General features: G+C 48.5%; 1 protein-coding gene across 1 annotated transcript; it reads right to left on the bottom strand.

The window, feature by feature from the left end:
* Nucleotides 1-2,667: 2,667 nt before the first annotated feature.
* On the bottom strand, nt 2,668-5,377 carry LOC149912305 (uncharacterized). Its single transcript, XM_090131766.1, has 2 exons — nt 4,472-5,377; nt 2,668-4,062 (listed from the first exon to the last, which is right to left on the bottom strand). The coding sequence occupies exons 1-2, from the start codon at nt 4,951-4,953 to the stop codon at nt 3,636-3,638; spliced, it is 909 nt and encodes a 302-aa protein (XP_089987892.1). The 5' UTR covers nt 4,954-5,377; the 3' UTR covers nt 2,668-3,635.
* Nucleotides 5,378-15,400: the final 10,023 nt, after the last annotated feature.

The following is a 15,400-nucleotide window of genomic DNA, read 5'->3' as shown; positions in this document are numbered from 1 at the left end:
GGGAAATGATTTTAAATTAAAAAGGGGGCAATTTAAGTTAGATGTTAGGAGGAAATGCTGTACCCAGAGGTTGGTGAGGCGCTGGCACAGCTGCCCAGAGAAGCTGTGGTGCCCCATCCCTGGAGGCGCTCGAGGCCAGGCTGGATGGGGCCCTGGGCAGCTGAGCTGGTGGGGGGCAGCCCTGCACATGGCAGGGGTTGGGGCTGGGGGGGCCTGTAAAGTCCTTTCCAATCTAAGCCATTATATGATTCTATGATCTTCCAAAGGTATGTGAAGGTTGACGTGTTTTTGCACCTTTTTAATCACTATAAATTAAACCATTTCACAATGTTAGATTAAAGATGATACTTACTACAATGGTTATGCAAGAAGTGCAGATAAGAGATCAGCCAGGGGCTTTTATCCCTCACCAACTCTTGATTAAGGCGAATGCCAGGAAGTCCATGGAAAGCAGTGACTTCATAAGGTGACAGCCAAAAGCTAGACCCTCAAATAGGAAGGATCTGCATAATTCCTACAAAAGACACAACAGTCTAGCTGAAGTTTTGGCCCTGAAAGCATTGCCCCAGCAATCCTTGTATTCAGATCTGCAGCAGTGAATTATGGCATCAAGTTAATTAAAGGCGATAGAATTTAGTGTGTTATCATGTACAAATAAAAAATCCCAGTTGTTATATTCTTCCAGACAAAGATTTTTCACATGCTTTGAACCATTAAAACAAGGACATCCAGGGGTTCTAAGGACAAGAATAGCATACACTACTGAGGGATATTTAGAAAGTGTATAGGTTATTAAACCTTGTTCAAAGCATGCAATTAAACTTAGTGCTATTTTCTTTTCTACTCGGAACTTAATATTCAGATGAAAAACTAACTACTAAATGGGATTATTACATTTCTAGTATTTCTAATGAACAAGCAACTTTCTTTCCAACAACCAACACAGAAGTCTGTTTTTATATATTATCTCTCTGAGTTACATTATCCAGTTAAAAATACCCCAGATGTAAGGGAATCTATTCCTTTGAACACAGAAAATAGGCAGTTACAACAATTCAAACAACAAAATGTTCCCTCATGTTACATAAGAAGACTTGAGAAACCAGCAGACCATCTAGCAAAAAAAAAAAAGTGTACTCTACTAACTGTGAACTTGTGGAGGCTTTTTTTCTTAGCATAAAACCAGCCAGCATTCCTTTACCCATTAACTATTTTGAACATGCACTGGAAATCAAGGGCTGGCACTGAAGATAAACATGTCATTTTTCTACAAGGGAGACTTTCTAACTTCTGAAGAAAACACAATGGCTCAGCTGTGAAAAGTTTCCTGGACTGTCAAGTAATTGGAAGGGAAAAAAAAACAACAATGAAGACTGATAATGCTCTGTTTTACCTAACATAGTAATTATAACCTCATATGCTGTTTTATTCCCTCACAATTACTTGGCCCCGTGCAAATGTTTTCAATATATTGATATTACAGTGAAAAACAAGTAGATAAAACAAGGTTTTACCAACACACCTCTTTTACAAGCCCTATTTATTAGTGTGCCATTTTCAAATTTAGTGATAACATACTTTAAGCTAGGAAGAGAGTCATTATCATGCTAATATCTATTAATCATTGTAATTACAAAAAAACAATTAGATACATGTTGCATCACCTGACTGAATATCCCTATGATGCATCTGTAGTTTACATCTACTGACTTTCTGATTAGCAAAAATAAACCAAATCTAGTAAGACCTCTCATCTGTGGCTTGGTTTCCAAATTATATTCAACACCTAGCACGTACATCTTCTGTTACTGCTGGTCTGTATTTGTGCTGTCTATTTTCATGTCACATCACCAAAACCTTTTTTCCTTGAGCTTGTTTTTTTAAGTGTTAAAGATGATGCCTCAGTTAGATGGAGAGCCAGCTCCAGGCACAAGAGATGTACCAGCAGAACCAGAGATACTAGGGTAGCAAAGTACAGGATCCAGACCTCTTTTATGCCAAACAACAGAAACTGCTGTAGAGCACTGAATTCAGGCCATGCAGCACGCACACAAATGCTGAACAACCGAGTCAAATACTTAGTTTTTAGTGACAGTAAATCTTCATGTAGGTGTTCTTCAAGGTACTGTGACACTCGTTTCAAAACTGACTTGTTTCTACCTAATTCAACTCTGTGGCCATTTGTTATTCTGGTTGTCACACTGCTGCAGCACTCTAGTCACAGGCCATAACCTCAGTGACTAAGGACTGAACAAACAGGTCACAAAGCTGCCAGGTGGCCTAGAGAAAATGAGTTTTCCTCTAGTCACAGCTAAATAGAGTGGATTGCTGAATGTTTGGAAGAGAGCGCCAAAGAGAGAAAACCAAGTTTTAATCTGCTTCTCTGTCTCAGAATTTGGAACTGACTTTGTTTTCTGACAAAATTATCCACAGACAGCGTGGATAGAGACAAAAAATTTATCCAAAACCCATAGGAAGTTAAAGGTGTTGTCTTGCTCCCACCCCACCCCCCCCCCAAAACAAAACTGAAAAAAAAAGTTGGAGAATAATGAGAGAAGCTCAGAGAGGATACAGTCCCTGAGGAAGGGCAAGAATTCAGTAAGAAAAGCCTGGTTAAATGTGAGGCAGGTGTCTGATAATTTGAAAAAGATACTGATGTGGATCTGAGATTCAGCTGCAGTCAAAGGATTTAGTGAGAGAAATTCTAGAGAGATGTCAAGGATGGAGGATGGATTGTTGCCATGATGAAATCAGAGGAGAGTTCAGAATACCAATAAGTTTAGGAATGGAATGCCTGGAAAGAAGTTAGAAGGGTGGGGGGAGGGAGGGGTCACGGGTGGGTTTCCTTTGTGTAGGAAACAAAGAAACTGAGTGCAAGAAAGGCATCTGAAGACACTAGAAGATTACATGGAAACAACATAGAGAAAAGCAAATGAAATGTTTGTATTAGTGACAGGAGGAAAGGAAGAGTAAGTGCCAAGAGACAGAAATCAACGCCAAGAGAGTGTGTATAGCGTCTTTTATCATAGAATCCTTAGGGTTGGAACAGACCTTTAGAAGTCACCTAGTCCAACTCCTCTGCAATGAACAGGGACATTTACATCTACATCAGGTTCCCCAGGGTCTGATCCAGCACACTGCCTTGAAAGTCACTAGGGACACAGCATCCACCACATCTCTGGGCATCTGTTCCACTGCCTTACCACCTTCACTGTAAAAAACTTTTTCCTAATATCTAACCTAAATCCATCCTTTTTAAGCTTGAAACCATTTCCCCTGGTCCTATCACAACAGAGCCTGATAAAGAGTCTATCACCTTTGTTCCTGTAGCTCCCATTGAGATCCTGAAATGCCACAATCACCTCAGAGCCTTCTCTTCTCCAGGCTGAGCAGCCCCAGCTCTTTCAGCCTGTCCTCATAGGAGAGGTGCTTCACCCCTTGGATAATTTTTATGGCCCTCCACTCAATACAATCCAACGGGTCTACGTCTCTCCTGTACTGAGGGCTCCACATCTGGACACAGGACTCCAGGTAAGGCCTCACCAGCGCAAAGTAGAGGAAGGATCCCCTCCTTCACCCTGCTGGCCACACTGCTTTTGATGCAGCCCAGCATACAGTTGGCTTTCCGGGCTGACTCATGTCCAGCTTCCCATCCACCAGCACTCCCGGGTCTTTTTCAGCAGGGCTGCGCTCAATCCTTTCATCCCCCAGTCTGTACTGCTAATGGGTGTTGCCTCAGCCCAGGTGCAAGACCTTGCACTTGAATTTGCTGAGGCTCTCCCAGGCCGAGTGCTCAAGCCCGTCCAGGTCCATTTGGTGGCACCCCATCCCTCCGGTGTGCTGACCACAGCCCACAGCTCGGTGTCATCTACAGACCTGCTGAGGGAACACTCAGCCCCACTGCCAATCTCACGGACACAAAAGAACATCAGTCCCAGCAACGTGCGACACCACTTGCCTCCGATCTCCAGCGAGACGTCGAGCCACTGAGCACCAGCCTCTGGGCACCGTCCTGCAGCCACTTCTTCGTCCAGGCTTCTCCTCACAGAAACCACCAAAGCCCTGCGCAGAGAGGGATGTGGGAGCAGGAGAAGCAACGCGGGAGCAGGAGAACACTCACACTGCAGAGGTGGATCTCTAGCACCTCATTTTCCCAGCAGAACCACCCACAGAAGACACAGCCTGGACTAACTGAGACAGCAGCCAGGTTCACACGAAGCGCCGCCATTTCACACAGCGGCCGCCGAGCACAGCAACGACGGAACAGCAGCCCTGCCTGCGTGTGGCAGCTGAGGCGCTTTCGCCGACACAACCCGCAGCTTCCATCTCCACAAGCCGCCCGGTCTGCCGGCGCCCAGCAGCACCCGGGGCTCCGCAGCTGCGGCGTCAGCCTTCCGCCGGGCGCGGCCGCGGCCACTCGGCGCCTCCGGAGCTGCGGCCGCCGGGCCGTCAACGGGAGCCGCGCACTCACCGCTCGCCCGGCGGCGCCGACGGCCGCCCTCGCCGCGCGGTCCCGCGTCCGAGCGGCTCGCGGCTTCTCCTCGTTAAAGCGGCCCGGGCGATCCTCGCGCCCCGCCGCCTCCGCTCCGCCCCCGAGGCTTTTTCCAGGCGAGCCCCGGCGACGTCCCCGCCGCGTCGGCCGCTCTCGCGAGAGCCGCCCGGCCGAGAGCCGCGCGGCCGCTCCGTCGCCTCGGGGAGCCGTGAGTGAGGGAAGCGGCCGGAACCGCGCCGCGCCTCGCGGGCCGTCGCTGCGCTTCTGGCGGGAACGGCTCCGAAGCGGCGAACCTCGGCGGTCGAGGCGTCCGCACTTGGCGGTGATGCCGGAGGACGTGCCGCAGTGTGGGAAGTCTCCACATAACGCTCTGGGACGGCGTCTCGGATAAAGCAGACGTTCTTCGCGGTTGCGGTGGCGGCCTCCTGCAAGCAGGAGAGCCCGAGAAAGCAGGGTTCCATCTTTCATCCCCTCTGCCCGACGCTGCTCTCTTTCTGCCCCGGTTCCTCACAAATGCAGGCAAACACAGGAAAAATGTATTTCTGCAGAGTTTAATGTCGCTACAGAAGAAGGCAGTACGTGACAAGTGGTTCATTTGTTCACATCTCACTCTTTCACTAACACTGCAAAATCCAGTGCTTTGTTTTCCAACTGCCGACTGCTCAACCCTGCCAAATACAGAAATGATGCACCGATCTGTAACATAAAGCTTGGCTGGCAGTTATCCTGGTCAGCTTTTATCATTTCCACGTAGACTTCATGGGTTTCCTCATTGCTGCAGGTTAATCGTAGGCCTTGTCAGCAATCTGTGTCAGTGGCCGTACGTTCAGGTGTTGTGATGACAGATAATGATGAATGCCCGTGATATCAGAGGTGACTGTTGGTGGTACGGCAGCAGAGGCTGAACCTTCCTACAAATACTCCATTACGTTTTGTTGTCGTGCCAGCAGATGGCAGCAGAGCTGCAGTTTCCATCGAAATCAACAGCAGGCATTACTTTTGGAGCGACCTACATCGGAGTGTCCAAGTATCCGTATGCACTTGTGTACAGCAATGAAAAAGTCATGGAAAAAGCCCCCTGCAAGGAATGCAGGGAGCATTGCCTTTGCCAACCCCTGAACAAAAGACTGCAGTGTTTTTCTCAGTAATGTCCCAGACGTTTCCAATGGGAGAGAAGGAATCTGTGGGACTGACGGTGGGAAATTCAGCCTCTTTTTTCATCCCCAACAGAGCTGAAATCTGGGTGACCAAAATTACCATGAGGTATCTTGGCAATATAGAAGCCAGTATCCTACACTAGGGTAACCCGTGAGTTCTGCCAAAACCCCAAAGCATTGACTGCAAAATGCTACAGTGGAGGAGTGGAAAAGTGGAGAAAATCTTGTTCCTGTGTCCTGGGAAACTCTAGCAGCTTTGTGCCATGGTGAGAGGCCCTTTCTCTAGTAAGATAAGGGCACACCAATGTTGCTGGAGAAGTGAGATCGTGCTTTCTTGGCAAGTAGAAGAAATACAGAAATAAATTTAAAAATTCCTCAGAAATACTTTTGGCTGAGACTTTTTCAGTCCACATCTTTAACCTTTTGGAACACTTTTAATTCTTCTATTTTTGTTGTTGTTGTTGTTTTGACATGGCTTTTTTTTTCATTCCCATTCAGCATTTTGGTCTCTTATCTACTTATCTGTTGGTAAAACGTGTGAGTGTTTCAAAAACATGTCTAAAGACAGAATTAGTTATGCCAAGGATGAATACACAGCAAGAAAGCTGGCTAAATTCCCAGCAGAATTAACTTTCTGTTTCTAATGATCAGTGAGAAATTAGCTGGTAACACATCTGAGGAGCTGCCAATCTGGGTTTGTCCAGCTAGCTCAGCACAGGTGATACCAGCAAGCAAGCAATGACATAAAAATACTCAGCATGAAGTGCCTTTTGCAAAGAGTTGCCAGAGCATTTCAGATCAGCACAGACTGTTGGGAAGTTTCTATCAGTGCTGTACTATTTCATCAAGGATTAATGTAAGTGCAGTGCCATCATTGCCCTCCATTTACTGAAGGTGCCTCCACACATTCTGGTTGTTGGCAGACACTCAAAGATGTGGAAGGTTTGATAGGTAAAAGAGCAGCTCCCTCCTTTTCCGTGACAGCTCTTTGTTCATTAAACATTTGTATGTGATGTGTTATACTTTTCAGACAGTCAAGAGAAAGTCAAAAGGGTTTTTTTTCATTTTCAGAATATAGAGGTTGTTGGTGGTTTTTTTTGTTGTTTTGTTTTGCTTTGTTTTATTTTCCCATAACTGAATGTCTTAAAGAAACACAAATAGTTTGAAGACCATTCTTCCCAGAATACATCTTCCAGTTGAGAGGAATAACATTTCTTACTTAGCCTGGAGCTTGAAAGGATGGATAAGGGAACTGGCAGCTCTACACTTTCTTATTTAAAAAAAAAAACATATAGCTGAAAGGAATCATGTAGTACATAATGTAGCTATCAATGTATCTCGGTTTTTGCTTTTGTTTTTGTTTTCCGTTGGTTTTTTTTTGGTCATTTATTGATCTTTCTTGTATTTCAGATTGATCTAGCAATCCACCAGCTTTGCAGAATTATGCCTACCCCGCAAGCCAGAAATGCTTCAAACCCATCAGAAGACATCTGTAAATACCTTGGCACAGCCCTTCTCCAGATCAGCCCAGTGAGGGCTGAAATAACTCATGATTCCAGCTGACAACGTGCTGCTTTCTAACAGACGTTTTGCAGGAAGGGTTCATTCCTTTGTCATTTGGCACAAACCTTTTCCTGCAGAGAATTAAAAATAAATTTCACTGCCGGAAAGATGTGGAGATCATCAACACTGCGTTGCCATGCAGCTTTTGTTGCAGCTTGGCAATGTTCTAGCTCTGACATCAACAGTTCCCTCGTAGATCTAACAGCTAGATGGGTGTGAAGTTGTGAACTACTGACTGAGCTGCTCTTGAAGTCATGCCAAGAGAGATCTCTGAAGACACACATTCATTCTGCAGGGCAGTGCTGTAAGGTCACAGGAAGAACGAGGTCAGAAGTGCCTTGTCTGATGTTTCTGGGGTGTGCATTGGCTCGACTGGCTGCCCACAGTCACTGAGCTGCAAACAGAAGAGGTGGGGATAATCATTCATAACAGCTCAGTTATCCATTGGGTTTTTGCATCTCTTTATGTTTGCAAATGGTCCACGAACAGACCCTGGTTTTACTGAATGCATTAGTTACTCAGAGTTATTGCTGACACAGGACACAAAGCACAGAAATGCTGGCTGGGGTCACCTTTCTCTGAGGCTGAGCAGGACTGCCATCAGCTAGGCACTTCACATGAGGGCTGGTGAAAGAAAGGGAGCATAAGAAAAAAATCTGATACACAGCTCCTTCTCAGACATTGTATGGGTAATGTGAAGGTGAAAATACATTCATAATTTGAGCTCTTAAGCCATTCTGAACCACAGTGTACAATTTTTTCCCACACTGCTGTTTCTATCCAGCAATGTGCATATGTGCAGTGGTACAGAGGTTGGTGGCCCTGCCTGTGGCAGGGGGTTGCAGATTCCTGATCCTTGAGGTCCCTTCCAACCCGGGCCCTTCTGTGTGTGTGTGTGTGTGACTGGCTAAACACAAATTGTTGCTAGTTCAGCAGCTGACAGCTGCTTATCAACACTTGGGCACTATTTCTGGACAGCTGCCCATCCCTGAATAGAGAGAAGTGTGGAAGGAAGACAGAGGGGAGTCCCTTGATGCCTGCCTGTTGCATCCCAACCTGCCCACAGAGTGAGTCAATTCGGCCTTGTGTGGAGGCCCTGGCTTCTTTGGAGTCTGTTTTTCTTTTGCTGAGCTTCTCCTATCCAAACAGAATGGCCTTACAACATGCTTTCTGGTCCTTAATGCTATACCCATACTATTTGTAACTATTCCAGTTCTGTAAGTGAGAATTGATCACATGATGGAACAACTGTATTTCTAAAATATGTTATGAAATAACTTCTTTTTACTAATACTAATAAAGTCTTTCTACTTTTTCAAACTGTTTCTAAGGGCAAATTACAAAACACATCGTGCTGTACTACTTCAGAGCAATCCCACATTTGATAGCCAGTGCAGAAACAACATTCCATCCTACAGCATTAGCTAGTTCAGAGGTACCAGCCGTGTATCTGGATGTGGCTGTTGTGCATAACTGGGGCTGAGGGATCAGAAATGACAGCTCCACTCTTGGAGACCACAGAACTAAAATGGAAAGATAAAATAGTTGCAGGGCAATTGTTCTCTATGCCTGAAGCAGGGACCGATTTATGGGGGAGAGATTTAACAGTTAAATGAGGATTACAGCTGCAAGTCTGTGAAACAGGTATCAGGTGTCAATGAATGTGTTAACAGCTCTGATGAAGAAGAAATGAATCCAAAGGTGTGGGCAGGGGAAGGAAATCGGGGTGGACTCACAATTTTCCCTTACAAAGAACTGCCCAAGGAGGGAGTGGAGCTGTGAAACAGCAACAATATCCCATAGCCTTAGAAGGGAGAGTGGGTCTAAAAGCTGTAACACAGACAGTGGTTAAGGATGGTCTTCTGGAACCTTGTCTGTGGCCTTATAACACCCCAATCCTGTCGGCACGGAAGGCAGACGGCACGTATCGGCTGGTGCAAGATGTAAGGAAATGACTGAACCCGTTCTCAAAAGACAGCCTGTGGTTCCTAACCCCTATCCCCTAATGAGTCAGATCCCACACGGACAGCAGTGGTTTGGTGTGAGAGACCTCAAAGATGCTTTCCGGACAGCCTTTGGACTCAGAGAGAAATGGCTGCGTTTGTATGAGGACACATTGTAATCCTATCGTGATTCGTGATGATACTGTAGATACTGGAACTCGTGCTAATCCTTGTCTTTGCAACATGTGAAGCAAGCAACTGGTGCTGCTGTCATGCAGAAAGCTCCCTTCCAACCACTCAGCAAGCATTTGGATGAGACAGCTTCCTGCTGGGGAGCCCTCCGACATCACTGCTGCCTCCTCCAGAACCATACCTGCAGATGCTTCAGAGCTCTTCAGCATGGACTTCCTTCCTCCCATCAGCAGCTGCTCCTGCACTGACCTTCATTCACACTGGGATACCATCTGCTTCCAGCAGGAGCTGACCTGCGAGACAGAGAAAGGAAACGTGGGATGAGCACCAATGCAGAAGCACAAGGCTGTGTCACCACCACGTCTTGCAGCCTTGGGAAGTCAGCTGCAACTGCAGCCTTCGTCAGAATTCTTTTGCTTTGGGGAACAGATGGACTCGGAATGGAAGGACACGAGAAAAATGACATCTGTTTGAGCTCAGCAGACTTGAGAGGTGGGCCTGGGTGAACCTGATGAGGTTCAGCACAGCCAAGTGCAAGGTTTGGCATTTGGGCCGGAGGAATCCCAGGCATTCTTTTGTCATCGTGGTGGTTTCCAATAGACCCCAACAATGAGACATCAGGTCGCCGTGTGGGCTCCTGGGTGACACTGCCATTTCCCAGCCATTGCAGCCTAGGGGCAAATAAAGTAAAATACTTCAGAAAGATCTCACACTGATTGCATATTTTACTGTTCTTTTACACAAAACAGAAGGGGAGGGCAGCAGGTGCATGCAGCTGCATCAACACCCAGGCTGCTAAAGGAATGGAAAGACAGAAACATCAAATATCAATGCCTTATTCTAATGCAAGGAGGGAAGCTTTTTTCAGTGTTACTTTTTATCACTTAAAATAAGCAGTTGGCACTCTTAAAGGAAAATCCTAGGCCCCAGGTTCTGACAGTGTGGCAATCTGGCACGGACTCAGCTGTGAATGATCCAAACAGTCTGTTCCAGATTTTAACATCCCTTCTATGCATTCACAAGTTTTCTCTCTTGACTTCCCCTTACAGCCGTTAGATGCCAGCAAAACATCCCACAAACACTCCTTACCTCTGTGCACACAGGCACCCATCCAACCAGAGCCATCAGTCATTCCCAGCCATGCGCTCTTCCTCCAATCATGGTCAGCATCACACGGCCGTCACGCAGCTCACTTGACTCAGTTTTTCTCTTCTTTCTGGAGGTGTCCTTGCTTCTCAGCCTTACCTTCTCGTGATGTTTATCTCGCTCTGCAGCTCCTGCTCTGAATAGGCTTTCTTGGATTCCCGCATGACAGGCACAAAATGCAGCCACAGCCCCTGCCACCAAGGTCAGCTCTTCAGCACACATTACCTGAGGAGCACTTGGCAACTCCTGCAACCTGAGCAGTGCCAGGAAGACTGTTTCACTTCTGCTTCTCCTGGCTCAGAAATTCATTTTCCTACCTAGAAAACGGGAAAAGAAAAGAAAGAAAAAAAATCCTGACATAAAGCAGACACAATTGATACTATGGAATTCTGGAAGGCAAGGGATTTGCCTTCTATGATGAGAAGTTGAGTGCAAAGAACTAAGAAGAGCCATGAGCAGGTTGTGAACTTGTGGGTAAAATTAGGAAGTGCAGCAGTGCAGGGCTTCTGGAGGTGAGGGTCTGCTACAGCCGCCTGGAAAGAGAGCCTGTTGGTGGGAGCTGCTTACTGCAGCCAGCAGAAGCATCGCACTCACTGACTCTCATCCTGATGGGGGATTCCAGTCAGTCTGGGAAATCAGCATGGCTGGCTGCAAGCAATCTGGCAGACTCCTGGAGTGCAGTGAGAATCACTCTGTGGTGCAGGCATTGGGCACAGCAAGCAGAAGGGAAGCATTGCTGGACATGGTGCACACCAGGGGTTACGACAGGAGGCGGTCAGGGCTGCAGTGACCATGCCCTCCTTGAGTTGGTGATCTCAAGGAATGCGGGCCTGGCAGGAAGCAAAGGCAGGAGCCTGAACTTCAGGAGAGCCAGCTGCAGGCTGTTCCAGGAATTCTTGGACGAGATGCTCTGGACAACTCTTTGTAGGGGCAAAGGGATGGAAAAGAGCTGGTCACTTTCTCAGAAAAAAACTTGCTCAGAGCTGAAGAGCTCTCCATCCCTGCCACATGAAATCAAGCAGAGGAGGCAGAAAACCTGTTTACTTTTTCTTGGGAGGGTGGGAAGGAGCTTTGGGTTAGGGGCACATCCTGTGCCAGAGCATCCCGATGGGACGCGTGGGATCAGCAGGTCTGTCAGAGAAGCGGGTGAGGTTGCAGGAGAGGAAGGGGAGGAGGTGCCAGCACGGTTCTGCACGATGCTCTGCCACACTGGGCAGCTTGATCATGGCTCAGCAGTGGGATCCGATGTGGAGAAGGGGAGACGGAAATCAAGGATGGGAGGGAACCATCAGACACAGTCGGTGAGTGTCTGTGAAGTCTTGCAGACCCAGAGATTCCCAGGTTGTTTCTGCTTTCGTAGCATTTGTGTGGTGCAGGGTGAGCAAAAGGTTCTGCTGCTTGATTCTTCTGCAGGAGCCGCCTAAAAGGGAAATGGCCACTGAGCTGCAGACCAAGCAGTACTGCCTGACGTTGGCCAGGGGAGCTTCTTCTGCCGCAGTGTGCTGATGACAGGTCTGGAGATGATCTGCAGGGCCAGTTCGTAGATGGGAGCCAGGAAAGGACATGATGGGAGGAGGGAGGTGTTAAGCAACATCCAAGGCATGAAAATGCATCAGAAGGCCCTGAAAAGCATCACAAAGCCACAGCCAGGAAGCTTGGGAGTATCATGAGCAGCATCCAGGATGCGAGAGATTATTTGCTACCATGCCAAATGGTTGCAGAGCTCCCCCTGCAGACATCCCAAAGCCAGACAAAACAGGAACAAACCCGGAGCTGTGCTGCACGCACCCCACAGCCACAGCATTGCAAGCTGGGGTGCCTTGCTGTGTGCTGCATTCATCCCAGTCCGTGTGAATGAAGACTCTGGAGGCAGTCAAGGCGTTGATTGAGCACAAGTGTGCTTTTATTATTATATAAAGGACAGGAGGGTGTGAGAGGTCCACGGTGAAGATGGGACTCATCCTGTCTTGTCATGGAGAGAGTGGCTCAGAGCTCTCAGTGCTGCTCTCTGATGCCTGGGACTGGAGGCCTGATTGAAAGTCCTCCTGCAAGAGGCTCTGCTCCTCCTCACTGACACTGACCTGCTCCTGCATGGAGGTGCTGCTGTTGGGGCACTCACACTGCTCTTGGGATGGCCTGCACTGCAGAGACTCCTGGTTACAATCCAGGCTGGTGACTGTGGTTTCTGGCAGGCCCAGGTCAGCATTTTCAGCAGAGCCAGGTGTAATGAGGGCATGAACTTCGATGAGCTCCTTCTCTCCATTAATGTTGTCAGACGGAAGGCTGCTGTTGGAACTGCAGCAATTTGTGCTTCCTAAGAGCTCTCCACTGATGGAAGCACAGAGAGCATCCTCGCTACTTGCCCTGGATCTTGTGGGTTGGCAAGGGCTCGATTCACCTAGAAAGGATACACAGGGGTTAGTGTCAAACTTTCACAAGCTGAATTACGACAGTGGTTCTTGATCAGGGGTGAACTGAAGATGTTGGGCAGGGGCTGGAACGCCAGAAAGAGATACAAGTGCAGAGCAAGCTTGAATTCTATGCTCCTGAAAAGCAGGGATTTGGAAGCTGCATTTGCACCCTTACCTGCCAGGACTACCACTGCTGTTTCAGAGGGCTGCCTGGCATTGCGCTGCAGTTGGCGTTTGCTGCCAGAGGATGGCTTCCTGAGGCTGAAGCAGCAACACCAACTGCTAGCTGGTGATTCCTCCTTCTTGCTGGGTGGATTTTGCCTGGAGAGAGAAAACAGCCAATGCTGTGAGTCGTGCGTGGTGCAGGGTGAGGGAAGAGCTGCACTGAGCTCTTGGCAGCAGTTGCTTGTTCCTAGCACTGCCTGGTTTCTGCAGGAAAACACAAAAACCCACCCAAACAATGATGCTAGGTGCTGGAAAAGAAAGTCCTCTTTACCTGTCAGATGGAAAGTCGATGACAGTGTGGAATTTGCCCTGCCCAGCTGCAGGGCTTTCTTCCACTTCAATGTCCCTGCTGCTCTCTGTTACCACAGAAGAGGTGCTGTGGCCTCGCCTCTGTGCCTGTGCCTCCTCCAGGCTGAGCAGCTTTGTGGCAGCAGAAGAGACCCCCACAGACTTGGGCCCTGGGAGAGAATTGTGCCCTGTCAGGGAAAAGCACAGGTAAGAGTGAGGATCAGAAAGCAGCAGCACAGCCACCACAGTTCTGGGGGAGGTGCTGTATTTTTCTCAGGCTTGCTTATCCGAGCCACTGGAAGAAGAGGAGCTCAAACTAACCATGTGGGCAGAGGTCTGTTTATGGCAAAGGACATGGTCATCATTAAGAGAGCTCACCCCTAGATAAAAGGGGCAGGGAACTGAGAAAGCTTCGCTGCAACGCTTGCATCAAGCTTCTCCTGCGTGCAAACATAATAATGACAGTTTCCTCCTTGTGAAGTTTGGGCTTGGACATTCTCAGCATCCAGCAACAGGATGCCATACCCTAATGGAAGCCCAGATGTCTGCTGTCCCCTTGATGGTAAAAGAGTATCTCAAACATCCTGGAGAAGGCCTGCATTTGATCAAGGTGTCAGGTCAAGATCAAGCTAATGGAGGAAGACACTCACCTGCTGCATCTGCAATGTCTGCTCCGGATTTGGAGCAGAAGAGGACGTCTGTGTGGTTGATGATGAATTCCACCACATCCGACTGCGTCTGCAGCTCCATGCAGGCAGCTCTTCCGCTGGCGCAGGCAGACTCGTTCTGCTGTGATCTGTAGAAAAGGCAGATTTTAGAAGTCATTTCTCCAAGACCGTTTCCCCGAGTCTGAATTGTTGCAGCCAAAAGCTGTCAGCTGAGGCTCTGGAGACTTCCGCAGTGGGCAATCAGTGATGCCACTGCAGAAATTCCCCTGGATGATCAAGGACACGTCAGTCCCATCTCAACAAGACTGCAGAAATTGTCACCTAGACATTGTGCCCATGGGGATGGAGAACAGCCCAGGCTCCTGCACTTCTGTCAGCCACAGATTTTACAGAAGAGCACATTTGATGGAGAAAAAGGGAAGACTGCTTTTCTTAACTGGAGAACAGAGGAAGTGTTGAAACAGAACCAGAAGTTTACCTTAAGAGGTTTGGAGCCCACACAATGGCTAGGTTCTTGGCATGCATGTTTGTTACCGTGGAGCTCCCAGCCAGACACGCCAAGTGTCTCATCAGGTACTCCAGTGTCCTGGAAAACAAGAGAAGCAAACATTCAGCACCAACGAGCATGCCGTGCTGCAATTCAGAAAGCAAACCTCCATTCATGCTACTTCTTGTGATTGCTACTGTCACCGAAGGTAAAGTAGATCCAACTTGACTGAGTGCCACGCTGCAGCACCAAGCCCCAGCACAGCACAGCCGCAGCCATCAGCTGCACCAAGCGTGCCCCCGTGCCCAGGAACTGACCCCATAAAGTAAGCCCATGGAGCCTTCAACCCTTCAGCATACACAGGCATCGTGTTGCCGGCGTGAGACAGAGCCTGGAACCGCATCGTTGCCCTCTGCAATGCAGCAGGGCTGAGCTCAGCAGGCTGAGGGCAGCACTGACCTGTAGTGAGGAGCGGGCAGCTGCTGGATGACGTCCTGCATTCTGAGCAGCCGCTCCTCCTCTGTAGCGGCACCAACAGCATCCTGGAGTAGTGCAGAAAGGGAGCGAGACACCAATCAGGCTAGTACACCACTGCGAGTAAACCTCGTGGGGCTGACAGCAAAAGGGCCTCCGAGCTGGGGCACTGCTGCAGCCATCTGCCAAGAGGCCCAGGAAGAGGGAAATGAAAGACGTGGCCTTGTGCTTACCGAGAACTTGCCGTACAGCTGGTGGGTGAGCAGAGGGTTCGGGAGCTCCCTGAAGTACATCTTGCAGAGGGAGCTCACGCTGTGAATGTCCCGGACGGTGAGCTCAGGAATCTGCTCCGAC

Source organism: Phasianus colchicus, chromosome Z (assembly GCF_987193195.1).
Source record: "Phasianus colchicus chromosome Z, bPhaCol1.hap1.1, whole genome shotgun sequence".
Taxonomy (NCBI): Eukaryota; Metazoa; Chordata; class Aves; order Galliformes; family Phasianidae; genus Phasianus; species Phasianus colchicus.
Note: the sequence above shows the minus strand (reverse complement) of the source record. Positions and strands in the feature narration are given on the sequence as shown.